General features: G+C 54.6%; 11 protein-coding genes across 11 annotated transcripts in view; 6 read left to right on the plus strand and 5 right to left on the minus strand.

Annotated features, from left to right (window-relative positions):
• Positions 1 to 222: 222 nt before the first annotated feature.
• On the minus strand, positions 223 to 1,523 carry L226DRAFT_260585 (uncharacterized protein). The gene is made up of 3 exons (XM_067673365.1): positions 1,118 to 1,523; positions 656 to 860; positions 223 to 577 (listed from the first exon to the last, which is right to left on the minus strand). Exons 1-3 carry the CDS (start codon positions 1,158 to 1,160, stop codon positions 301 to 303), a joined length of 525 nt encoding a protein of 174 aa, XP_067530602.1. The 5' UTR covers positions 1,161 to 1,523; the 3' UTR covers positions 223 to 300.
• Positions 1,524 to 2,578: 1,055 nt separating this feature from the next.
• On the plus strand, positions 2,579 to 2,804 carry L226DRAFT_575124 (uncharacterized protein; the record flags this gene model as incomplete). Its single annotated transcript, XM_067685156.1, has 2 exons — positions 2,579 to 2,681; positions 2,737 to 2,804. The coding sequence occupies 2 exons, from the start codon at positions 2,579 to 2,581 to the stop codon at positions 2,802 to 2,804; spliced, it is 171 nt and encodes a 56-aa protein (XP_067530603.1).
• Positions 2,805 to 7,172: 4,368 nt separating this feature from the next.
• Positions 7,173 to 8,477, minus strand: L226DRAFT_260610 (uncharacterized protein). The gene is made up of 4 exons (XM_067673366.1): positions 8,227 to 8,477; positions 7,725 to 8,170; positions 7,298 to 7,658; positions 7,173 to 7,234 (listed from the first exon to the last, which is right to left on the minus strand). The coding sequence occupies exons 1-4, from the start codon at positions 8,312 to 8,314 to the stop codon at positions 7,203 to 7,205; spliced, it is 927 nt and encodes a 308-aa protein (XP_067530604.1). The 5' UTR covers positions 8,315 to 8,477; the 3' UTR covers positions 7,173 to 7,202.
• Positions 8,478 to 10,989: 2,512 nt separating this feature from the next.
• L226DRAFT_539283 (NAD(P)-binding protein) lies at positions 10,990 to 12,254 on the minus strand. The gene is made up of 3 exons (XM_067681654.1): positions 11,743 to 12,254; positions 11,629 to 11,687; positions 10,990 to 11,567 (listed from the first exon to the last, which is right to left on the minus strand). Exons 1-3 carry the CDS (start codon positions 12,161 to 12,163, stop codon positions 11,226 to 11,228), a joined length of 822 nt encoding a protein of 273 aa, XP_067530605.1. The 5' UTR covers positions 12,164 to 12,254; the 3' UTR covers positions 10,990 to 11,225.
• A 1,201-nt stretch (positions 12,255 to 13,455) lies between these two features.
• Positions 13,456 to 14,650, plus strand: L226DRAFT_470935 (uncharacterized protein; the record flags this gene model as incomplete). Its single annotated transcript, XM_067676346.1, has 5 exons — positions 13,456 to 13,516; positions 13,578 to 13,861; positions 13,924 to 13,999; positions 14,059 to 14,399; positions 14,462 to 14,650. The coding sequence occupies 5 exons, from the start codon at positions 13,456 to 13,458 to the stop codon at positions 14,648 to 14,650; spliced, it is 951 nt and encodes a 316-aa protein (XP_067530606.1).
• On the plus strand, positions 14,627 to 15,180 carry L226DRAFT_260737 (uncharacterized protein). The gene is made up of 3 exons (XM_067673367.1): positions 14,627 to 14,683; positions 14,738 to 14,849; positions 14,922 to 15,180. Exons 2-3 carry the CDS (start codon positions 14,783 to 14,785, stop codon positions 15,092 to 15,094), a joined length of 240 nt encoding a protein of 79 aa, XP_067530607.1. The 5' UTR covers positions 14,627 to 14,683; positions 14,738 to 14,782; the 3' UTR covers positions 15,095 to 15,180.
• A 24-nt stretch (positions 15,181 to 15,204) lies between these two features.
• L226DRAFT_547924 (uncharacterized protein) lies at positions 15,205 to 16,227 on the plus strand (the record flags this gene model as incomplete). Its single annotated transcript, XM_067682542.1, has 7 exons — positions 15,205 to 15,250; positions 15,303 to 15,353; positions 15,412 to 15,592; positions 15,655 to 15,736; positions 15,799 to 15,948; positions 15,997 to 16,047; positions 16,114 to 16,227. The coding sequence occupies 7 exons, from the start codon at positions 15,205 to 15,207 to the stop codon at positions 16,225 to 16,227; spliced, it is 675 nt and encodes a 224-aa protein (XP_067530608.1).
• An 821-nt stretch (positions 16,228 to 17,048) lies between these two features.
• On the minus strand, positions 17,049 to 19,175 carry L226DRAFT_575130 (uncharacterized protein; the record flags this gene model as incomplete). Its single annotated transcript, XM_067685157.1, has 7 exons — positions 17,049 to 17,163; positions 17,219 to 17,609; positions 17,665 to 17,734; positions 17,788 to 17,995; positions 18,056 to 18,309; positions 18,709 to 18,949; positions 19,045 to 19,175. 7 exons carry the CDS (start codon positions 19,173 to 19,175, stop codon positions 17,049 to 17,051), a joined length of 1,410 nt encoding a protein of 469 aa, XP_067530609.1.
• Positions 19,176 to 20,862: 1,687 nt separating this feature from the next.
• L226DRAFT_575131 (uncharacterized protein) lies at positions 20,863 to 21,972 on the plus strand (the record flags this gene model as incomplete). Its single annotated transcript, XM_067685158.1, has 4 exons — positions 20,863 to 20,950; positions 21,004 to 21,461; positions 21,522 to 21,882; positions 21,941 to 21,972. The coding sequence occupies 4 exons, from the start codon at positions 20,863 to 20,865 to the stop codon at positions 21,970 to 21,972; spliced, it is 939 nt and encodes a 312-aa protein (XP_067530610.1).
• A 145-nt stretch (positions 21,973 to 22,117) lies between these two features.
• Positions 22,118 to 22,793, plus strand: L226DRAFT_547926 (uncharacterized protein; the record flags this gene model as incomplete). The annotated part of the gene is made up of 2 exons (XM_067682543.1): positions 22,118 to 22,244; positions 22,303 to 22,793. 2 exons carry the CDS (start codon positions 22,118 to 22,120, stop codon positions 22,791 to 22,793), a joined length of 618 nt encoding a protein of 205 aa, XP_067530611.1.
• Positions 22,794 to 22,894: 101 nt separating this feature from the next.
• The window catches only part of L226DRAFT_515038 (uncharacterized protein), a gene marked incomplete at its 5' end in the record, with an annotated part of 39,335 nt that continues 38,287 nt past the window's right edge, over positions 22,895 to 23,942 (minus strand). Inside the window, 3 exons of the mRNA XM_067678433.1 lie at positions 22,895 to 23,259; positions 23,326 to 23,654; positions 23,721 to 23,796. Of these exons, the coding sequence (XP_067530612.1) occupies positions 23,029 to 23,259; positions 23,326 to 23,654; positions 23,721 to 23,796 (636 nt within the window). The 3' untranslated portion in view covers positions 22,895 to 23,028. The remainder of the gene's footprint in view (positions 23,260 to 23,325; positions 23,655 to 23,720; positions 23,797 to 23,942) is intronic.

Here is a 23,942-nt window from a genome sequence, read left to right on the forward strand (position 1 = left end):
CGGTATGATGAGCATGAGTCTCCTCGTGTGAAGGGTCAACGCGAACCTTTGGACTCCAAGTTCTACCATAGATAGTGGCCACGCCCCGACGGGTGATCAAAGCCACGGACAGTAGACATTTCCCGGACTACCCGGCTCTGTTTGAGTGAGAGAACACTCGCTAGATCAGCAGTCACACCTGGGCATCGATGAGGTAGAAATACCCACTGAGTGCGTCGATGTTACCAACGGGGTCGCTGCATCCTTCTGGTGTCGGCGGCGGGGCTGCGTTGGTGGTCCAGGCAGCAAACAGAATCACAACTAGAGTGAAACAGAAGTGCGAGAGCTGAGGTGTGAAGTGCATAGTAGCGTTACGTCGTGCGAGAGTAGGAAATGTCGGTCGATGCGCTCGTAACTGCTGGCCTGTAGCTTATATGCAGGTGGGTGAGATGCAGTGGACCAAGAACAGACCATGGCCGGATGTCCTTCAACGGTTTGAAGGAGCGTGCAGCGCATGATGGCGGGAGGCATGGAACGCCTTGCGATATTGTGACAGGTTCGTCTGGAAAACAGAAAAATCAGGAGCCCTTGAACAGAACCATAAGGCGACGCATGTCAGATATGGACTGCTGACTCCCCCGGAAAGCAGATAAGCACGGGTAGCTGTTGGACTCACTGCCGACATCGGAGCGGGGCCTCATTGCGCCAGGTATCGCCAGCCATCAGGGTGGTCTTGGGAAGTCCGAGATACCCATCTGATGCTTGTCCTAGACTTCGGGTGACTTGTTCGGATAGACCGTCGCCGTCGGGCCTCGATCTGCAAACGCACCCTACGGCTGAAGAGAATATGCGCCCAATTGAGCGGCACCAGGACGCTCGAACTGCAATCTGCTATCAGCAATTGCAAGTCCAAGCCCCGGATCCGGAAGCGGGCAATAATAGGGAGATTAACGAGAAGTACTCCCGATATGCTGCGCGGATCATGCCTGCGAACGCAAGCCTCGAGCCCAGCCAGCTGTCACCGCCGTAAACGGAATACGGAATGGGTTTGCGGCGGATTCTCGTGAGCTCTCGTGTTTAGACGTGCGAGAAGCACGGAGGGCGACCAACGCGTAGATGCTCGGATTTGTGCAATCACCTTGGATAGACTTGTCCCCCACCCCGAATATGCATAGCTCCATGGTGATGACATCGAAGACAGCATGGGAAGCAGCCTGAGGAAATGGACACCCGACTGCGAGTTTCGCTGGGCACTCTCCCACTGTTGATGCCTCGCACGACTGGAGTCAGCCTCGTCAGAAGACCGACCCATTATTGCAGACGATAGGAGAGACTTACTCCCTGATGCGATGTGCTGGATTCGCAGCGCTCAGCAGTTATCCTGCCCCTCGACGTGACGCGCCTGGGACACCTGATTGAGGCTGCTGGACATCTTCCGCTCGTGAGATGATGGCATAAGATCTTATACTGATGTTCGCATCTTCTTGTACGCTGTAGGGTGCAGACTCTCCGCTCAAGTCAGAGTCACGTCGAGGAGATGATGATGGTCGGTCGACTCGAGTTAGAGCCTGGTTGGAGCCGCCAAAAGAGGGCGGAGACTGCCGGAGACGGCACGCCGGAGCCAGCGCTAATAGTAAAGTCAACGGGTGCGCTCTTTCTGTCATCTGCACCTCTAACTGCATGGAACAAAATCAGCATACGGAAGTCTACAGATTTATATCTATGCTTGGCTGGGATTTTTAGCCATGCCGTCTCCTCTCCCCTCTCCGGGATCGTCGCGCGCCAGGCCGGTGCAATTACAGCGAGTCCCCGGACCCATCGTATCGTTCTGGATGCGGCGACAGGCTTCGACTCGGGGTATCGGAGCATCCTGGCTACCTCGTTACCCCCTTGTCATATGCTTCATCGTCCCGAAAATGACGTTTCCATGTGAACGTCATGAGGGTGGTTAAGACGGCGCTGACGCGACACTCCAGAGATTTTGTCCGAGCTCTGGCAGAGCAAGCAACATGAAGCGGGGAAAGAAGAACAGAAGTGGACGTCTATGCAGGAGAGACGATCAGTAGAGTGTGTCACGCGAGCCTGCGGCTGAACAAATTCCGGTGTCTAACTGTCGTAAGGCTTGCGGTTCCCCGGGTACGTCCTGTCAGTCGGGGTCTGATAGTTATCCAGGGGAGATTGATCACGGTCATCATGAGAAATATGTGGTATGTCAATTAACCAGGTACGCTCTTCCACGGTAAGGTGGTTATGTACCCTCGCATCCGAGAATCTCGCAACATGAATTGCACACTCGGACTCTCCGAAACTCTGTTCGGCATCTTTCCATTGACTTTGACTCTGAAAATACGCAACGGATCCTTTGAGAATCCGAGAACCCAAGACTCTTCTCTTCTCGCTGCAGGCATTCTTCGTCTGTGTACCAGTGGCCAACACTCCGATTCAACGAGATCTGGATTCTGACCGCGGTCCGCAACGAACTCTATGTCATGGAAAGAGGTCTGACGATTATAAAGTGAGCCGAAACTTTGCCTCGGCTTCCACAACACCGCAAACTCACACTCCCGACTCCCGACTCCCGACTCACGACTCACCAGCGATGCAGTTCACTCGCGCAACCTCTCCTTTCACCCTGCTCCTGGTCATCTACTTCGGATTGGCTGCGACGCTAGGGGCCTATGGAAACCCACTTCCTGCTGCTGGTGAGTAGCCTGAGGTCGCAGAGAAACTATGAATGTACTCAATCTTTGTGTTCAGATCAACCCGGGGAAACTCCGGCCCCCGTGACTGCAGCACCCCTCAACATAGATGCGGGATGGTTGTAGAACGACTGCCTCTCGCTACAGATGTCAGGCATACCTTGCACTCCTCGCGAAGTATCACATTGCTGATTGACCCTCCAGTCCGACAGAAGGGCGGTGAACCGCCACGACCCTGATGTTCGATTTGTACACTTCAACCTGTATACGAGCGAGATTATGTGCCCCGTGATAGTATTTGGATCCTTCTGTAGTTGCCGAAGAATATGACGTTGAGTCTTGTATGCTGCGCGTGCGACTAATGCGGATATCGGGGGCGTCAGATGTGCGTGGAACTATTCTGTTCTACCTGTCAGCGCACCATGCGGAGAACAAGCACCTAAATATTTACTAGACCCTCGTTAGCATCATTGTATGGTGAACAGAGACGAGTTACGGCCAACACAGCTTCAGTCATGTATCCGCGTTAGTGTCGAGTTAGTTACTACACTTGATTACTACACAAAGCAAAGAAAACTTGGCGGTACGCGTAGACCGCTGCAAAATGGCAGAGCCAAGCATAGACACAGGATGTCGAGTCTCTGGATCGGCGCGCTCTGTTGCGCTGCGATTGCTGACTGGTTAGTGGGTGCCAGTGGATTATTAGTGTACCGGGCTGCGGGACTGTATGCTTATTATGGCGACTTGGACATGCTTCTGAACAAAAAATACGCAGGGAGTGGTCAGTGGATGTTGATGAGATCCAGCAATGTGTGAGGCTGAGCGCACTCAATGTGCGGGCGTCGAGCAGAAACGACCTCGCCACGTTGAAGCCGGATGAACACGGCTTGGGTGCCGGCCCGGATTGCCGCGTCCCAAGATGGTAACCTTAGCGCGCAGAACGCCAGGATTGCGACACCGTGATCCGACCAACCCCGTGCAGAACAACTTTATGTACCATCATGATCCTCTCTGAGGAGATAAGCTCAGATGACGCATTGCCCGTGAGGATTACCCCGGGCTTGAGGAAGGATGTACGAATGATGGATGTACGAGTTCAACCGACATCAGAGTCTCGGAGCCGCGCAACGCTTGCAGATGTATTCGCCTCCTTGTCTCGAACCTCCACCAGCATGTCTGTGCATGCCAACGTTGCAAGCCTTTAATGAGCTCTAGAGCTCGAGGGACGATATATGAGGTTGGTAAAATGTCTCTTGTCGAACTTCATATCTTTTACTGACTGCGATGTGTAAGCCTGACAGATGTAAGTCGCACCGTCTCAAGATCTCAAGCTTCGAGTCCCGCCATCGCCTCCAGGGCATTTTTTAAGCTGATTGTCCATACAGGTCAAGACCGCCACCGCGGCTCTATGCGAAGCCTTCGCCGACCTCAACTACCTGGCCAATCCGTTTGCGCCCATCAATCGGATCCCCCACGACCTCCTCAGCATTCTCATCTTCAAGCACATCACGAAGTCAGCAGACCAAAGCACGTTTGCATACACGCTAGGGAATTATGCGACTAATCAGGAGGCCTACGTCAAAGCACGCGCAGTGCTCGCCCTGATGATTTCACGCGGCGCGGAAGTCCTACAGGATTGCTCAATCCTGCACTGGTTAGTTGAGCGGAGGCCGCGCCTGCGGAATCGGTAACTCAACTGCGAGTGTTCACGGGCATCTATCCACGTCATCCGGTGTCCGCGGGGCAACACGGTCGGCATCTCGTCGATACCTTGAGCGACAGCGAGAGAATTCGACATCGTCAACGCGTACCCACCCAGGTTGGCTTTTTAGTGACTGCTGTTGTCTCAGACCTCGCAGGGAGAACGGTGTCTATCCGGTGATATGACTTCCCGCGCGTACTAGAGCAAAGACACCTATATAGTCCCGCATCTCAAGCTGACGGTTCAACGCAACTTCGAAGCCCACATTCACCGCCATGCAGCTATCTCTTGCACACTCTCCCTTTGTCTGGCTCCTGGCATTGGCGGCAACCTTAGGGGCCTACGGATACCCAATCCCTCCCGCTGGTGAGTAGGCCGCCGATGTCACGCACTGACTCGGATTTACTCATCACATTGAATCGAGGGCAGCTCCAGAAGTAACTGCAGCGCCGCTGGATACTGATGGGAAGCCGAGTTGGCTGTGAGTACTCTCTACCCACGGCTACAGATCCGAGAAGGTGAGGTATACGCTGTTCTCTCCCAGACTTGGAGTATCTCGTTGCTGAAGTTCGAGATAGGCTGAGACCCTTGGTACCCGGCTTTAATGTCCATTCAATCGCTAGAAGCAGTGCATTATGCTTGCAGACGTCCCCAGACGGCGAATGTATTTTGCGACTTGACTCCTTGATGCGTGCGAGTATGGGGCAGCCGTAACGCACCAACTTCCGACTCGGTCGTTATCTAACAGAGAAGGTTCCGACCGGTATTCACGCGCACGGGCAGCTTATGGTGCAGGTGTTCGTCCTCCAGGGAGGTGAACCGATATCATCAGAGTCGAGCGAGTCCTGTGAGTCCCGTTTGGTGAGAACTTCCTCGTACGCAACGTCGAGATGCCAAGATGACCTTTAAGCTTCGTTTATGAGGACCTCGGTTGAACCAGGCTGATCTGGTGCGCGATGCGCAATAGCCCTGAGAGAAGAGGCTCTCACGCCCTACGTGACGAACTCCGACGAAGAAGAGGCCCCCCGGTTACCTCCATGTCAACGTCGACGCCTTCAGGACTCGTCGTCCCTTTCGACCCGGCGGCGTCGCACCTACAAATACAGAGAGCGATCTGGTCACGGTGTACATGGGTGGGTATCCGAAGCTCCATACCAGATGCACACATCTTCCGAGGGTGGCGGCTGGCCGTCAAACTTGACGGACGACGGCATGGTTGATCCGTGACATTAAAAGAAGCTCAGCGACATGCTATGATGGACAGAATGAGTGTTCTCGATAGATACCGACCTCGAGATTGATGGTCTGAACGAGACGCTTCCAAAGACCGCAGAGGCAATCGCTGATCCCTCGCAACTTCTTCGGGCGCTGCCCGCGGAGTTCCTGTCGCAGAAGCAAGCAAGTGATTCCCCGCAGTACACGGAACAGAGCATTCTGGACTTCTTGGACGACAGGTCCATGCAGCGACAATGGGAGGTCCTATCAGCGTATACTATAGAGGATAACTGGCGTGAGATTGAGCTCACACACTTGACTCCGAGCAAAGCTCAGAGGGAGGGGCATGATCCACCGTTTGTGCAATCGAGGAACCGCAAACTGGATGCTGACCGCCACGAGCCGCAAGCTGTAGACGAAAGAACGACTATAAAGCGAGCCAAAATTTTACTTGGCTTCCGCAACACCACAGACGCATAGTCACCACTCACCAGCATGCAGTTCACTCGCGCGAGCTCTCCCTTCACCCTGCTTCTGGTCGTCTACTTCGGGCTTACTGCGACCCTAGTGGCCTACGGACATCCGGTTTCCGCCGCTGGTGAGTGTTGTCGCAGTGTCCAAGGGAATTGAGATTGTACTGATGACCTCTATGCGCTCAATCCGGGGCAGCTCCGGCAGAGACTGGAGTGCCGCTGGATATTGATGCGAAGTGGCTGTAATGGTTTCGCTACAGATGAGGTACCCCTTGTGCTCCTCGCAAAAGTACCCCGTTACTGACTCTCCGATCGCATAAGTGTGGCGAGCCGCCTCGACCCTGGTGTTCGGCATGCATCCTATATGATCCATGAATGATGTATATCTATCCTGTAGTTGTTAAAGCTTTAAAGGGTTAACTTGTGGGACGAGTCTTCTATGCATGCGACCAATGCGGCGGCCAGGAGGTGTGTATTGTGTATGAACCTGTTCTGTTTCTACGTTAACATGTCAGCGCGCGTACCGGAACACGGGACTGTACGCTTACCGTGACGACTCGAACACTCTTCTAAAAGAACGAGCAAGGGAACAAAGCGGGGCTGCTAGACTTTTTGCGAGGATGAGCAAGCTGGAACGAGTCGCGACTACGGGAAGGACACGGCTCGGGTCCCGGCCCAGGGGGTACAGCGCGCGGAGCCCAACGTGCTCAGCCTTGATTGCAACATGGTACACCATAACTTACATCGATCATTCCCTGCCCTCTGACAATGTTGAGAGCACATACTGAGTGCATACATGCTGTCGACTTGAACGATCATGGTGGTTGACGTCGACATCCTGAGTCCATTCGAGACGGGCGAGCACCCTGAATGTCTTCTCGGAACATCCACGATAGGATGCTGTTCCACGCGTCCGAAGTGAACGCTCGGTCCCTAGTGTCATGGCCCTCTCCGGGGCCAGCGGTATCGCTCTGCTTGTGGCAGGAAAAGATGATCACCCTTGAAGGTAGAGCGGTCAGAATGTACGCAAGACAAGTTACGATCACGCATAGCATCCTATTCCCCAATTTCTGAATAGTATACAGCTCGCGGCTCAGGTCATAGGACAGCCCCAGGCCGGGTCGAAGGCTGACTTCATATCGTTTGATGCTGATACATATTCACCCCTAATCACAAACCTGTTAGCTCGCGTTGAACAAAGACAGAGAGAGTCGGGCGAGAGCTCTCACCCAAAGTCGTGTTCTGGCTCGACCACACGTCCACCATGCACTCGGAACCCTCCGCGCACGCCACTTCGAAGACGTGCAGCGAGCTCCAAGGGCAAGGGAACCGGTGGATGAGCGTGTCCCCGTCCATCTGTGCATGTAGTGTCGCGATCTTCTCCACCGGCTTAGGCTTCGTACGGTATGAGAGCTTCTTCACGTCGATGGGCCGGTCGACCGCGAGCCGGAAGACGTCGAAGCGCGACGAGGGGTCCATCGAGAACGACGCATGGTCTTCGAGCGAGGCTCCGAGCTTCGGGAGAGTGAAGACAAGGCGGCAGTCTTCCATGCCGAAGTCGATCGCGCGGAATTGGACGATGGTGTGTACCTTCACAACGAGAGCTCGTTAGTGCCCCTTGTCGTCGCTATGCGTAGAGATGGTTTCATGGCTCACGTTTGGAGTAACGTGGAGGTGTTTCTCGTCCGGGTAGAACATGCCCCACGTCTCGTCCCAGTAGTCGTGCTCTCCGCGGGGCGCGAGCTTGTTCGGCTGGTCGACGAAAACTTGTGCTGAGACGCGCGGGCGGATGAGAACAGGCGCGATCTCGGAGGAGTTGACCGTTCCGGATTCGTACAGCTCCTTGAGACCGATGTAGGGGTTGGCATAGTTCAGGTTAGATGCGAAGTCCTTGTCCTCGAAGACAGTGCGGAACATGTGTGCGATGTACGCGAGGGCGAAGAGGTCTACGCAGGCGACTAGTGCAATCGCCGTTGCGAGCCTGAGAAGGAGAGGCGGGATGCGCTCGCCCTCCCCGGAGGGGGAGCGGTCGGCTCGAATCCTCCTCTTGTCCTGCTTGAAGAGGCGGTACCACCTCCAAGGCTTCGTTGAAGGCCCTTCTTCTGGAGAGAGCAGAGTCAGTGAGAGGGCTTGCGTTATGGATGGTGCAAGTGCTCACCCTCCAGGGAGGATGGGCCGATACCATCAGAGTCGACCGAGTCTCGTTTGGGGAGAAGCTCCTCATACTCGACGTCGCGATGCGTCATGTCGGAAGATAGAGCCTAGAGGGACGGGAGCGTCAACCTCGACCACTTGAGACTTTGTGCTCTTGAGGCTTCGTGTAGGAGGACCTCGGTCAGGCAAGGCTCATCTGGTGCGCGACGCACCAGTACAGCCCTGAGAACGGGCTCTCGCACCCTGTGTAGAGCAGTTCGAGTAGGAGGCCCCCGGCTACCTCCATGTCTGATCAACGTCGACGCCTTCAGTCTTCGTCGTCGCTTTCGAGGGAAAGATCTTCGGAAGCTGTCCAAGCATCCCATCCCGGCGGCGTCGTATCTACAAAGACAGAGAAGCAATATGGTTAGGGGAAACATGTGCGGGGAATCCGAAGTTCCATACCAAGTGAGTACATCCCTCCGAGGGTGGCGACTGGCCGTCAAACATGGCGGACGACGGCATGCTTGATCGATGTCATTTGAAGCTCTGCCGCCTGCGACGTTCTTTGATGGGCAGAACAAATATTCTCGATAGATGCCGACCTCGAGATTGATGGCCCGAACGAGACGTGTGAGGCTTCCAAAGACCGCAGAGGCAATCGCTGATCCTTCACAACTACCCGCGGAGTTCCTGCCGTAGAGTGATTCCCCGCAGTACACGGAACAGAATATTCTCTTCTTCGACGACAGTGCCAACAGACTTCTACATGGTCCGTGCCGCTGGCAATGGGAAGTCCTGTTAGCGAATGCCATGCGGGAGGATTGGCGTGAGATCGAGCTCACAGAGTTGCAGCGTTCTGGAGGAGGGACATAGAACACTGTTTGTGCAATCGAGAAGCCGTCAGACTCTCCAGCCAAAATCAGTCGGACACATTTCGCCCAAAGCCGGAGGGAGCCGAATTACCACATCCGAAAGCTAGTCATAGATAGGCGAGAGAAGTAATACGGAAGTGCGACGGGGGAAGGCATGCTCTCAAGGTCGCATCGATCTTGCTGAGGATGGAAGCATGAAGACTGTCTTCCGCTCACTGAACCAGAGGCTGGCTTGCAAGCCTAAAAGCACGGAGAAATGAAATGTAGATGGATGCATGGGAAATAATAGAAGGGAAGTAGACACGTTTCGGATGAGGATTCAGTACTCAGTTGACAGTGGGGAATGACTATCGTGGCGAGCCAGAATCTGAGTCAGATGCAGTGGACAACATACCGATGTAAGTGCTTAGCCTGTCTCCCATGCTCATCGCAATTATGAAAAAAGTAACCTCCTTGTGGACCCTACGACTTCTCACTGGCCAGCAGGTGTGGTAATTGCGAGCGAATCTGGGTGGGGGCTGGAATCTGCAGGGCTTTTGCTTTTGCTGTCGAGATTCTGCACATGTCCAACTCGCCCGTCAGGTTCTGAAGTAAGAGGAAAGCCTAATACAGGACAGTGTTGGCAGAGGAAGTCCAGTGAATCGGAGGATGTATATGTCTGGAGCCTGAGTTTCAGTCTGGACGAAACTCGGGCGCCTATCATGGAGATAAGCGGAGATTGACCCCGAGATAAGATAAGATCCTTGGTGCGTCTCCGAGACTCTGTCCTCTCCCTTCAACCTTGCTCGTTGACAGAGTCTACTGCTTGTTCTCTTTCACGGTTACTCCTCACATTTCTGACAGTTGCCGTATGTTATCCCTCTTATTGGCTGTCGGTGACAAGACGGGGAACGAATCTTCGGCAGTGGGCTCGTTCATGGTTTGCGACGGACAGCGATCGGAGGAAGGCTGAAGCACAGGGCCCGTTCCCGCTCAACCCGAGACAGAACGACACGTTTACGCATGATATACGCGTCGTTAACGCTCACCCGCAAATCGAATGATAGACATCTTGGCCATACTTACGAGGTGGAGCAGTGTCGGTGGTCAACTCAGGCGGTCGCAGCTCAGGTCAGCCGCATCCTCATCTTGTTGATGTCGTCTATGCGCATGTATGATACCGCGACCTACACTCACTTTTATCGGGCACTCCAGAAGCGGGTGACTTACCCTTGGCGGATCCCTGGACGGAGAAGATCTAGCAGTGAATGTATCTTTGCACGTCCGGAAGAACGCCTCCCCGCAAGACAAGAGACGTCTCCCTCCCACTACTCATGAGCTCGTACTCCGCCTCGACTATGGAGAAGAACGAGAGGATCTCTGGCGTTGGACGGGGATGCGAGCTAAGGTCGCGCCCAGTCTCGCTCATGGGGCTCTGACTCAATATACTCGGCTTCGATGCTCCTGCGCTAGGACCCTTCCTCGCAGCTTCTCTATCTAACACGACGCCGCGAATGATATGGTATTGCCTGCTTCCAGTTCGCGGAGCATCACGGGCTTCTCTCTCTCCAATCTTTCCAGACTCCAGAGACGCCTTTGTTGGCGATTCCGCCAGTAGCAAGCCGATTGTTACCGGGCTTCAGAGGTCGTTCTTGGTCTGAAATTAACAGCTGGAGCTCCCCAGTGACAAGACTGCGCGTGGTGGATGCGTGCCGCGAGGACTAGGAGATGAACGAGAATGCGGAGCTTCACGGAGGATCGCCACTCTATTCGGGACATATGTTTGTACGCCCTCTAATCTCTAGGTTCGTTTCGCTTACCCTTCTTCCTCAGTCTCCTATCATGCCCTCTTCTGATATATATTATAATTCATTCGATTGTCGTTCTCAGATCAATGCAGGTCGAAAGACACGGGAGAGCAGCATCGGAAACTTGGCGGTCACAACGGGTTATCTCAAACCACTTCGATCGTATGTAGAGTACATTTTCCATGAATTGACCCTATTCCTCTATCCCAACAACCAGTTACAAGCAGTAGCAGGCTGGTCAGGTATGTCGTATTTCTATATGATCCATATGAGTTGACTGATGCTTTGCGATACAGTGGCTTCATTAACAACATGATGCTCGTGAACCTAACAATATTCGCTGCAACTCCGCTCCCGTCCGCTTACTTTGCCGCGATCGCCAGGTCATCCGACCACGAGGCGTACTCCTCCACCACCTTGAGGTACTCCGCCGCAGTATCCGACAGGAACTTCACCGCATCCCGGCCCAGAGGGAGACGAAGAGGGGGGTTCTGCAGCCTCGTCAGCTCGAAAACCTTCTGAACGGCCTTGGCTGTGTCGTTGAAGCCGAAAGCCATGGCCTCGTTGCCAGCCTCGGGATGAGCGAAGGCCGCACGCATGAGCGAGGTCGGCATGGATGGGTCCGTGTATGCGGCCGGCTGGGCGATCATCTGGCCGTTGGTCCCTAGCTCGGTGGGGAACGCGCCGGGCTCGATGGACGTAAACTGCGGCCGCGGGTCAGCAGTTGCTCCAAAGGATACCAGGTGCGCGGCTGGTCTAGCTCACCTTGATGTTCCACGTCGGGCTAATCTCCTTGTGCAGGGTATCCGTGATCCCTTCCAACCCTACCAACGGAAGTGAGTGCGGACTTCACGAACGAGAGCGGCCCACCATACTCACCACGTTTGGTAGCGCCGTAGTAGCCCATGAGAGGAAGGCTGATGAACCCCGTCGACCCGGTGTTCTGGATGAGGTGCCCGCCCTGCGGCTTGTTCACCTCGCGGAAGAACCTGACAGCCTCCAGGGTGACGTGCACGGCGCCCCAGAAGTTCGTCTCGAACATCTTGCGGGCGGCGTCCTCCGGGATGCCCTCCGTCTCTCCCGAGACGACGATCCCGGCGTTGTTGAAGACGACGTCGATGCGGCCGAATGCGTCTTTGGCCTTCTGGAACGCCTCCTTGATCTCGCTCTCGTTCGTGACGTCGAGCTCGACGACGAGGAGCTGCGTGGAGGGGTATTGGGAGGCGAAGTCGGCGAGCACGGCGGGCTTGCGGAGTGTCGCGACGACCTTGTCGCCGTGCGCGAGGGCGCAGCGAGTCATCTCCAGGCCGAAGCCTGTCGACGCACCGGTGACTAGGAGCAGTGGTCAGCACAGGACTGCCGCGGAATCTATTGGAACATACTCAGCCAGACACGAGGGGACGACATCTTGCTATGTGTATCAAGAGGATTTGAGAGGTATGTGCTTTGACTCACTCTCCATTGCACCTCATCACTTTATACGGCTGAGGAGTGTACGTAGCCCTCGCCAAGGCTGCCTGCCTTAACCATATCGTGGTCAAATTCTGAAGTCCTCGGGTGGTGAGTTGCAGTGCCATCTCGTAATCATGCTGATACAAGTCTCAGCAAGTGTCCCGCCATCCCGACGTTGCAGCATATATGCGTACTAACATCAAGCCAAGCAGCGGCCGCATTTCACACAAATGTATGCAAGGTGAAATACCTGTCATTGCTCTGGGGCTTAGAAGGTGATGGTGAGTCCGATCGATGCGATCGTTCGAGGCATCTCGCCCTCGTCGCGCTGCATGCGAGAATTTGCAAGAGACCGGAATGCAAATTGACTAGTATACGCGCAATCGCCACATACCGAAGCCGTCGTTCGGGCTGGACGGTTTGCCTGTGCCTCCCGCCAAGCCCTGCGAGGTGTTCGGTGCTTATCGCACACAGCAGCTTCGCCGTGATTACCCGATTCAGCCTGGCTTGTATGGCTGATCAAGTGTTCAGTTCGTTGGCCACAGGTAATCGTGGAGATAGAAACAGATGCCATCGTGCCCCGAGTCGCAACAACATCATGCTCCAGCATCGTCCTCGACTCGTTTCATTTGTTCAAATTCTCCTCGACGGTCAGTGAGCTACATCTCTTGCTAGCTGTTGTTCGCCGCTGATATTCCCACTACAGTCTCTGCTTGTATCCGAGACACGCTTCGCTGTATGCTACTTGTCTCACTAGTAGGGTCGCGTGCTCTCGATGCCGAAGCTCGAGCGCTGTTATGAAACGATAGAAGCCTCGCTGACCGTGGACATGACGTACAATATTGTGGATGCTTGGGTAGCTGCGCCTCATGGTGGAAAGTATTCTGACTGCCCTCGGAGCGTGTGGCTGACTTCGACGGCACGGAAGTCGCTCCCTGCACGATTCTGCGGGCCTCTTCCGCTCGCCGCCCAGCTGCCACTTGCGTACTCAACCACCCACAACACCGTACGTACGCGCGGTCCGCACGGTGCTCCGAGTATCGCAGGGTCTCACCCGAGCTCACCTGACAGGTCCTTATACTCTTGTTGCCTCCAAGCCCGCTTCACTGCAGAGTGGTACTCTCACCATCCACGATCGTGATGTCCTCACTCTTCCAAAACGCATACTACCTCGGGATCAACTTCAACGCCATCCTTTATGGTATGTCGCAGAATAGGATCTCGCTCGGCGGACACTTTTGTTGAATGGCTGGTCTTTCCAGGTGCGGAGCTGGTCATATATGGGTTGACTATACAGGCCTTGTTCCGTCATCGGACACAATGGACGAGGACGGACAAATTCTACATGGTCTTCAGTACCGCGATTCTCTGCCTCATCACCATATACATGTCGACAGAAGCAGTGTTCGGTCAAGAGATGTGGATCGTCAACGCCGACTTTCCGGGAGGAGCGGCGGGATGGTTCGTCGAGAACGTGAATGTATGGTACCAGACCTTAGGCACTGCTTCGTCCGTGCTCCGCAACATCCTCACCGACGCGTTGCTTGTGAGTTTCTCTCGCCCTTACCATATCACAGTATGTGTGCTGATAAGCCATGGAACACACAGATATATCGTGTCTATGTAATTTGGACGGACGTCCGAGTGATCGCCTTCCCATGCGTCCTTTATATTGCCAGCATCGGTATGTTGTATGGCTTTAATCGGTTGTCTGCGTTTCTCTGAGCTTGCTCAATCTCCAAGCTCTCGGCATCCTGGAACTGTACCTATCCGGGAAGCCAAACGCTCACTTCTTCGTTGGCAAGGCCATGCAGCTCGGGACGGCGTACTGGGCATCCACCATCTCGCTCAACATCATCACGACCTCCGTCATCTGCGGCCGCCTGATTTATCTGGGGCGTGCCATAGAAGTCGCACGGAATGTGAAGGGCAGAGGGATGGCTGCGTTACGATATACGGGCACTGTGTCGATGGTGGTCGAGTCCGCCCTTCCTTACAGCATGGCTGGTCTCGCCTTCTTGGTCTCTTACGGAATTGGGAGCGACATATCGATCATGTTCGGCGCGTTCTACGGGATGTTCAGTGTAAATCCTCCCCTGTTATCCTCCCGAGTGACAGAAAGCTGACCTGCAGATTGACTGTATAGTGCATCTCCCCACAACTTATCATCATGCGCATAGTCACTGGAACAGCATGGACGCGAGATAGGATGGCAGAGACGATGTCTGCGCTTGAACTCCAAGATGTGGAGGGGCGCGCAGGAGTTCATGCGACGACAATTGCTTCGGAGGTCACTTCTACGATGGACGACAAGTCTATTCAGCGTACGGTATGAGCTTCAAGTCGCCAATGTGTCGCGGTTGTATCCGTACGTATACTGAAGATAGCTACATGTATAGAACCTCAATGTGTCTCCCACTAGGCACGGATCCATTGCGCTCAGGATTCTCTCTCCCAGTCCTCTAATATGTGTTGCAGACCTAAGTTACAGCAACAGAGTCCTCAATGTATACAAGTCGATGATGATCCTCCCGGTACCATTGCGCGCTTCTGAATCCCTCCGCACCTGCTGACTAAGGTCGCCGTCCTCTCTTCTTCTGAATCAGGCACTAGTGGCCGGCGAACAAGCATGGGTACCCACCGTGTTCCTCGTCAACGCCCAGGGCCCTCCATCCCTAGGAACATCGCCCGCGATTCTGGGCGTCGCGCACAGCGCGCTTCTATCTGCGCCCAAGACCAGCTTCTCGTTCCGACAGCTTGGCAATCGCGCATGGCTTGAGGGACATATCTTGCCAGTGGGGCAGCCCCTGCCCCAACCTCAACGCGTCCAAGAAGAGAGACGATTGTTACTAGGTCTTCACTCGAAGTCAGCACTGCACCTACGACACGATGGCCCCTTCCAATGTTACCATCGAATTCGTTGAACAGCCCACTGGTAAGCTCCACATACCTGCCAGTATCCCATAGTATCTGACGTGGCACCGAAGAGTCCCTCACTGAAGAATGCGTTGCCGTGTTCTCCAGCGTCATGGGCGCAGGTAAGCCGATATGGCTTTGTTATCCTGTTTTTTGTCGTTCATCTGTCGAGCTCCACAGATCCTTGTTCCATCGCACTCACTGGCGGCGACCTCTCCCTCATACCAAGCTTGGGTCGAACCATTGCCCGGTCGATAGCTCTCTGTCCCGGTGTCGGACATCTGTACATCGCCAGAGACGACGCCGGCGATCTCATCGGTTTCACCCTCTTCACCCTTCCAGGTCAGCTCATGGGCTCCACGTGAGTCGTCTTTTGTTGAGTTGGTGGGTCTTTGAGGTTTTATCTCGACTCACATTGCGCAGGAAGGAGCAACAGGTAGCGGGGAAGATCAACGAGTATCTGGCGACGCTCTCCCCCGAAGGTCAAGCTTACTTCGCCGAAGCCGTGGGTCCCTTCCACCTCTTTCACTACCTTGGTCTCATCTAGTCTCCTTGCTACCCGTGCAGATGGCTAAAGACGTTCCGAAAGCCAACGACGAGATGATTGGGATTAAGGACACTGAGCGCGAGACGTACTGGTGCAACATGGCGATGGTGCACAAGGACTATCAGGGTAAAGGCGTCGCCAAGGCAATGTTCCAACTGGCCTTCAAGGAGGTGCGTACATACAGGTTGAAACGGTCGCTCGTCCTCAATTCCGCATAGGCTGCGAAGACGGGAGCGACGATGGCTTTGACGACTACAAACATCATAAACGTGAGTATATAGGCTTGCCGTAGAGCCTCTGTTATCCTCTTCTGACGTGCTGACGTCTCGATCAAGGTTCCAATCTACGAGAAGATAGGATTCAAGTATCATGGCGAGAAGACCATGCCATCGCCATGGCTGGACTGGAAGATGTGGTTCTTCTCCCGAGACACGCAGTCGGAGAAATAGTAAAGCGCAGTATGACGATACCAAGCCCGATATACAATCACCAGTACCACATGTTCAATTACATGTTGTAGAGATAGCATGGGCTCAATTTAAGTCACCGACCACATGGTTTTGCACGCTAGCTCAGAGCCAAGTTTGACTCTCATCCCTTGACCCTGCTCGCTTCCATGGTGCATAGGTCTACTACCCTGAACCGGTCATCAGGTTTCGTGTTATTTCGGGGCGCATGCTCACAGGCAAACGAGCACATGAGCACAACCGTGATACGCCCTGGATACACAAGTGCCTACAGTGGAGGGTCATGCAGAAATGGGATAATCAGCTAACGAAGGGTGGTTGCACGGGCCGGGTACCTTCTATCTGTATGTGACGGCGTGGAACTCATCCATCTGCCCATAAAACGTCTCGGGGGCATACCAGGTGAGCATGAGGTGCGACGAACCCCACATCTGGAACGCTCAGAGCTTCCTGCTCGCGAAGGGTCAAGGTAAGTGCCTGCATGAGCACAAGTGGAGTGATCCCGGCGTCAGGCTCTCCGCCCTCGCGTCCAGAAAGCTTCGCAGTACGAGCGTTCGGAGGAACAGCGAATAGACGTGAATGATGTTTGATATGATTGGAGAGCGTCCAAGGTGTTCTCTGACCAAAAAGCGCTCTCTTCCCTGTATAGGCAAGGCGGGTGCTGCGAGCGCATATGGGTGATCAGGTGATCATCAATGCGACTGACCGATAAATATCCTCCCTTCTGAGGCTCCACGTAGGTACAAGTGACGGTGTAGAATATGGGTGTCTGACTTCTTCCGTCCGCTCCGAGTCTCCTCTCCTCACAATTCCTTTTTCTCCGCAGCATTCTTCTTCGAGGAGGCAGCAGCTTTGTAGCCCTCAAGGGCACGCAGCCGCTCCGTGAGGGTCGGGTGCGAGTGATGGTACGCCGAGTACCTGCATGGTCGTGGTCAGTACTGTCCCATAAAACCCGGGTGTGGCATATGCGTACCAAGGGTCGACCCAAACCGTCGACAAGTTCTCCACATGCAGCGCAATGAGCGCACGCGCAAGCCGGTCGCCCATATCCGCCATCTTCTCGTCCTGAAGCTTCAACTGCAGCTCGCACGCAAACTGGTCCGCCTCGTACTCGAACTTGCGGCTGATCGCGTTCATGATAATGCCGACGACGGCCTCAACGGGCGTCAGCAGCATCTGGTACAGCAGGAACGCGACGATCGTCGGCGGCTTCGCGGCAACTGTGGGAGGGAAGTCGAACGCGCGCAGGAGGGGCGGGGCGCGGAGGAAGGCGGGGAAGAGCGCGAGGATAGAGAAGATGTGGACCTGCGAGACCGAGAGAAGCTTTGTCGGGTGCATGTAGTACCAGTGACCGAGCTCGTGCGCTGGGTATGGAGGTAAGCTAATCACATAGCAAGGATCTGCATGAGGTGTGCTTACCGAGTACTGCTTCAACTTCCTCCGGCTTGCTCTGCTTGATAAGTGTGTCGAAGATGACGATGTGCTTGCTCTAGAGGCATCATGTTAGCAATGTTCCAAGGATGCGCAGGCAGAGGCACTCACCCAAGGGAGCCCGAAGAAGTACGCATTCGAGTGTGAGCTACGCTTCGAGCCGTCGATCTCGTACAGGTGCTTCAGCGGGAACTTGAGCTTCGACGCCAGACCCTCGATGCGGGAGCGCAAATCACCCTCGGGAAGGGGAGACAGCTTGTTGAAGAGCGGTTGGATGACGGTCGGGTAGAGTACCACCATCGACATCTGGAACATCAGCCTGGGATCGTCCGTGTCAGAGACAAAGGAACCATGTTATGCGTGCGGTGTATGAACGTACATGAATGCCATAAGCCACGGGACGAAGCGGTCGCCGGCCCAGCGGAAGATCCACAGGAAGCCGGCCAGGAAGGGTGTACCGATGACGAAGCCGACAAGCCAGCTCTTGATGAGGTCCGTCACGAAGAGCTTGGGCGTGGTCTTGTTGAAGCCGTGCTTCTCCTCGAGGACAAAAGTCTGATAGACCTGGAGCGGCAGAGAGGGAAGACTCGAGATGAAGAAAAGCGTGAACGCGAAGGCGATTGACTGGACGATCTATATGATGACAATCTGCAATCAGTACTCGGAGCGCATCGTAGGCGAAACAAGATTGTGGAATATATGAATCCACAAGGAGCCACTCTAGGGAATCCGTGTAGATAATCCACACAAGGAAGCCTTACTGGCTGAGTTCCCTGACTTCGTATTCGACGACTCAGGACCGGTCATCGGACAGAAGACAATGACATATGCGCGACGTGCACGAACGGATTGGATGGTGACTCAGTAACCCGCAACGCATTATGAGCCGGGCGCGCGGTATAGTTTGAGGTCTTCCGGAGTGGAACGCGCGCATACATTCCAACCCACAATGATGCACAACCGCGCACGCCGCGAAAGGCGTCCGAAAAGACCCCAATGTGACACCAATATAGAACTCGGTCCAAGACATACCTCATACTCTGGCCCATAACCCAATTTCGAGATAATCCATCCCCCGGCTTTCCATGACCATGCGACCAGTCCGTAGTGGATGAAGAGCGAGTCGACTACTTGCTTATACAGGCCCGCAACAAGCGAGAATTTGGCTTTGTCCTTCCCATACACCTGTGACTTCTTGAACGTCTCAGGCTTGAAATGGTCCGCGAGGACTGGTGGTGGTGCCTCCTTCGCGTAGAGCGGGAACTGACGCCACCTACGAAACCCTCCGCGTCAGTGCCGCCTTTTACACAACTCCCGTGACTCCGCCCACCGTCTCAGGAGAGATCATGATTAGAGAAAGGTGCGTACAAGAGCAAGGACTCGAAGAGACACACACCCCAGGACGAGACCTGGAGGAAGAGCTTCCAGTCAAAGGGGTCGGTGGCCACCCATGAGAAGTAACTGTGGACGACGTCCAGTCCAGCGTTGAGATAGTCCATGTCGGCAGATTAAACCAAGATGACCATCCAGAAAAACGAAAGGAGCTAGGTGGGCGTTGGAAGAAGACGTACGTGTCGCGCGCCCCGCAAGCGGCGTGTACTTACGCGCTTCCCGTCCCTTTCATAGCGATAAGTGAGAGATTGTAATAGAGGTAAGCAGGGCATGGTTATGCATAAACATTGGGCTAAGCCCCCCTATTGGAGATCATTGATATTCGCCGAAGTTAATGAATTGCTCCTTTGTAACTATCGACCATCTCACCTCCCTGCAACCGAGCAAGAGTCTAGGAAGGAACTGGCTTAACAGTCTGTCTCGCGTCTTAGGAAAGGACACGCCCCGACTACTGCTGGCGAAGAATCTGTGTCCTACCGGATGTCGCTTGAAAACGGGACAGCTCGAACTTGAAGTACTAGGCAAGAAACATCAGCCGTGGATGTCATCTGAGGTGTGGACTGAGGAAGTGTCGTCTGGTATTACGAGGAATAAAAGGCTGCGTCGCTCCACGTTTCCTCACTTCGGTACCCGGCCTACAATGGCCCCTCCGAACATTGTCCTCGAATGCGTCGAATACCCTACTGGTAAGTCTGTCCGTTTTCCTCTTGGACTCTGGAAATATACTGATCCCACGTAGTAGAGCTGGCTGAGGAAGCAAAAAAAGGTTTTCTCGACCCTTACGACGGAAGGTATGCCTTGTTCGACTCACCTTTCCGTATGACAGTAGTCGACACCTCTTCCATATACGTAGATCCTGCTGCTATCGCGCTTACTGGTGGCGATACATGTATCTCTCTTGTCCCGTTCTTGGTGGAGCTATCATCCGCCCTCTTTCTCTGTTCAGACGTGGGATGTGTAGTCACAGCGCGGGAGTCGGCAACGATGGAAGCAATAGACTGCGGGTCCGATGTTCAGCTTCGAATGTCAAGGCTGCAATGGTTGAGTCAGATGTGTGGAAGGCTGAGGAATCTGGGGCATGAGTATGAGACAAGCATACTTAGTACGTGAGGTGGCTTCTGCATCCCTTCGCATGACTGAAATCCTTATTTCGTCGGAGGTCGTTCAACCGTTCACACTCGACAGCCACGAGGCTAGACTCGGCTGGGCTCGAGTGGTACCGTGGTTCTGCATCCTGATATTGCCGTATACAGGTGCTTCGCGCCGCCGCATACGGCAATATCGGGAAGGATGCAGTACGCAGAAGGATCTGTGTCTCCTGTTGGGCGCAGTGTCTGCCGACACCTATCGGAAAGAAAGGGTCTGCGCGCCGAAGGAGCTTCTGTTGCGTGGACGCCGCCCACTTTGGACCTTGCGCAGGCGACTTCCTAGCCGGTCTGAGTATGGTGCGGAACCTTCGTGTGGTGTGTGCGTCGCGCTTCTACCAGGCCGTTTCAACCCTGAGCGCGCACATGCAGCTGGCTACGTCGTCCGCCGCGGCGCTGTTCGTGGGAGTAGGAGAATGGGAGTCAGTTACCGTGCTCTCTCGAGCCAAGGGGGGTTCTCCGGTTCAAGGATCTCGACTTTACAACCCGGTCTCTCGGCGAGCACTATACCGGCGCACATCATAGCAGATAAGGGAAGCTCACGCCTCGGGGTCTCACAGACTACAGCCATAACTCGTCACTTTAGCTGCCGCGGATTGACACCAGACTTGCGGATTTACTTCAGACTATCCGCACTCTAGCTCCCGACATGGCTCATTTCGACGTAGAGTACGAGGAGCTCCTGACGAATCGGGATTCGCTCGATTCCGATGATGTCGAGCCATTATCTCCAAGGGGTGAGTAGTCGTCACCCAACAGGCGTAACCCCATTGTGACTGTGCCTAATCAGGAGAACGGACCAAGAAACAATTCCGCTGGTGGACTCGTTTTCGCAAGTGGGGAAGGTCGAAGAAACCGACTCGAGCTGACCATGCGCCTTCAAGCTCGGCAGAGAAACAGCGCATCCCACCCCTTCTTCTTTGGCTCGCAGCAGCCGTCGTGCTGGTCGCTTGCACGGATCTCTTCGCTCTTGCCTACATCGCACACATGTTCGGCACGGTCTTTCAGGACAAGGACTTCGCGTCTCACCTGGAGTACGCCAATCCATACATTGGTCTGAAGGAACTCTACGAGTCCGGAAAGGTCAAGTCATCGGACATCTCACCCATCTTGATTCGCCCTCGCGTCTCAGCTCAAGTCTTCATCGACCAGCCGAACAAGTTTACGCCCCGTGGAGAGCACGACTACTGGGACGAGACGTGGGGCATGCTGTCTCCAAACGAGCGACACTTGCATGTTACTCCAAACGTGAGCTCTCTTACCATCTGTATGCTTCGTGAAGACAATGGGCACTGACGAGCTCTTCAGATACATACCATCGTCCAGTTCCGCGCGATCGACTTCGGCATGGAAGACTGCCGCCTCGTTTTCACCTTCCCGAAGCTTGGAGTCCCGCTCGAGGAGCACGCCTCGTTCTCGATGGACCCTTCCTCCCGCTTCCACGTCTTCCGGCTCGCGGTCGACCGGCCCATCGACGTGAAGAAGCTCTCGTACCGCACGAAGCCCAAGGCGGCGGAGAAGATTGCTACCCTGCAGGCACAAGTGGACGGAGATACCCTTATTCACCGGTTCCCCTGCCCATGGAGTTCGCTACATGTGTTCGAGGTGGCATGTGCGGAGGGTTCCGAGTGCATGGTGGACGTGTGGTCAAGCCAGAACACGACGTACGGTGAGAGCGCTTGTCCTCTTCGCAGCCTATGCGCGGGCTCATCAACTAATCTGGCTAGGCGTGAACATGTATCAGTATCAGACGATCTGAACATACTTGAATGGGTGCAATTGGTTCATGTGTACATTACTTGTCTACTTGTCGAGGTCAAGGCAGTTTTAATAGTACTGCGTATTGCACGACGTTGTAGTTGATGTGTTACTTTAGCTCGAGAAGAGCGAACCAGCCTACAACGATGTCCCGTGTACTCGCCTACTCCCTCCTCGCGGCGCTCACTGCCATCAACATCCTCCTCAATATTTCTCTCATCGAAGACATCCGTGCAATCCTTGCACGTCGTCCACCTCCGCTCTCTTCTTACAGTACGTCGCAACTCCCCCGTTGTCGGCGGGTTAAACATGGAACTGATATCACGCGCAGCATACCTCGAAGACGACGTGCCCGAGTACTTCCCACTCATCAATCCCAGACCGCACGTCGTCATGTCCATAGAGGAGAGCGTCCGGTACGGGATCGACGAGCCCCAATCCTATCTGGAGTGGCTCTGGACGTCGACCGCCGACGACCAGGGGAACCTCCACCTCGGGCCCAACCACCGCTTCGGAGTCCCCAGCCTCACGCACCAGCGGCACTGTCTCCGGAGCCTACGCACCGTCCTCGCGGAGGTCGACCGCCTCGAGGGCGTTGACCTTCACCACACGGAGCACTGCCTCAGCTATCTCCGGGAGCACACACTCTGTGCGGCGGACATTACGCTCGAGCCTGGGGACGCATTTGCGCGCAACTTTACTGCGGAGAGGGTTGTGCAGGACCGGCCGTGCATGGATGTGGAGGCTTTCTATGCGAGCATGTGGGACCAGTGGACGCGTTGGTTGAGCTTCAAGGGCGGAGTTCCGAGTTCACCGCCGTAGACTTTCGGAGGATTATTGTATGTGAAGCACTGGCGATGATCAATATGAAATGGCAAGCAACTACATATGCGATTCATGTAAAGCAAGAGACGGGAAGACGTGCCGTGATGGTGGGCGGCAAGTGGGACACGGGGGGCCCGCACCGTGCCCAGGCTAGAGACATAGTGGAAAACTCAAGTAGTACAATTATAGGACACGAAACAGGGCCCTTCATCCTAGTCGGCATATCAAACGCTTAGAGCTTCACCCTCTGCTCGGTCTCCGTTGGGGACCGAAGGTCGGTAGAGGAGGGGTCCGATTTGGCGAGACTCCGCAGGTTAATAGCAGTGCAGTCGCTATCGTAGGTGATTCCAGTCTGCGACAGATTCAACGCACTCGCGAAGCGTGCAGTTGTGCCGGCGGCTGACTCCTTGGTCCACCCGCGGCCCATGAGCACGCGCACGATGATCATCTGAGGAGAGAGGCACTGCATAGAGTAGCAGCCACGCCACACGTCAGCCTTATATCATTGTCAGGGTTGTGGAGAACTCACAGTAAACATGACATAGACCGAGAGGAAGAATATCGAAGTAGGGTGATTGAGACCGAGTGTAACGACATACGCGATTCCGAAGAGGGTATAGGGGAGCATGGACTCGATGATGAGAGACGCAGCGCCGGTGTATATCTTGGACGCTTCTCGACCGAGTGTTTGCTCTATGGCCTTCGCGACCCAGAGGATTCGGATGCAGATGAGTGCGGAGCAGGTGAAGTTGAGGGCGATGACGATGGAAGAGTACGACAAGGCGATTTGTGCCGTCTTGCCGAGGAAGAAGTCCGAGTTGGGAACGCCGGAGACGTAGCATGTCAAGATACCCAGGGCTGGTAGGTAGAGTCTCTAATAAGCATGTCTGTCTGCTTCAGCCCAGAAAGGGGAGGAGAGTTCACCTGTAGTACCGAAGTACAGGATAGACGGGAATATGACGACTCGCCAATCGCTCCAGACGACGTATGTACGGTAGATCTGTCGGTGGCGACATATACGGTTAAACTGAGTAATGCACAGCATCATAATGATATGACGAGGTTTTTAGGAACAAATAAAACGACGTTTGGACTTGCCCGGATTTGCGATCGCTTGCAAGCGTTTGCAGCCATTTGCAGCGCCTT

Source organism: Lentinus tigrinus (genome assembly GCF_003813185.1).
Source record: "Lentinus tigrinus ALCF2SS1-7 unplaced genomic scaffold L226scaffold_41, whole genome shotgun sequence".
Classification (NCBI taxonomy): domain Eukaryota; kingdom Fungi; phylum Basidiomycota; class Agaricomycetes; order Polyporales; family Polyporaceae; genus Lentinus; species Lentinus tigrinus.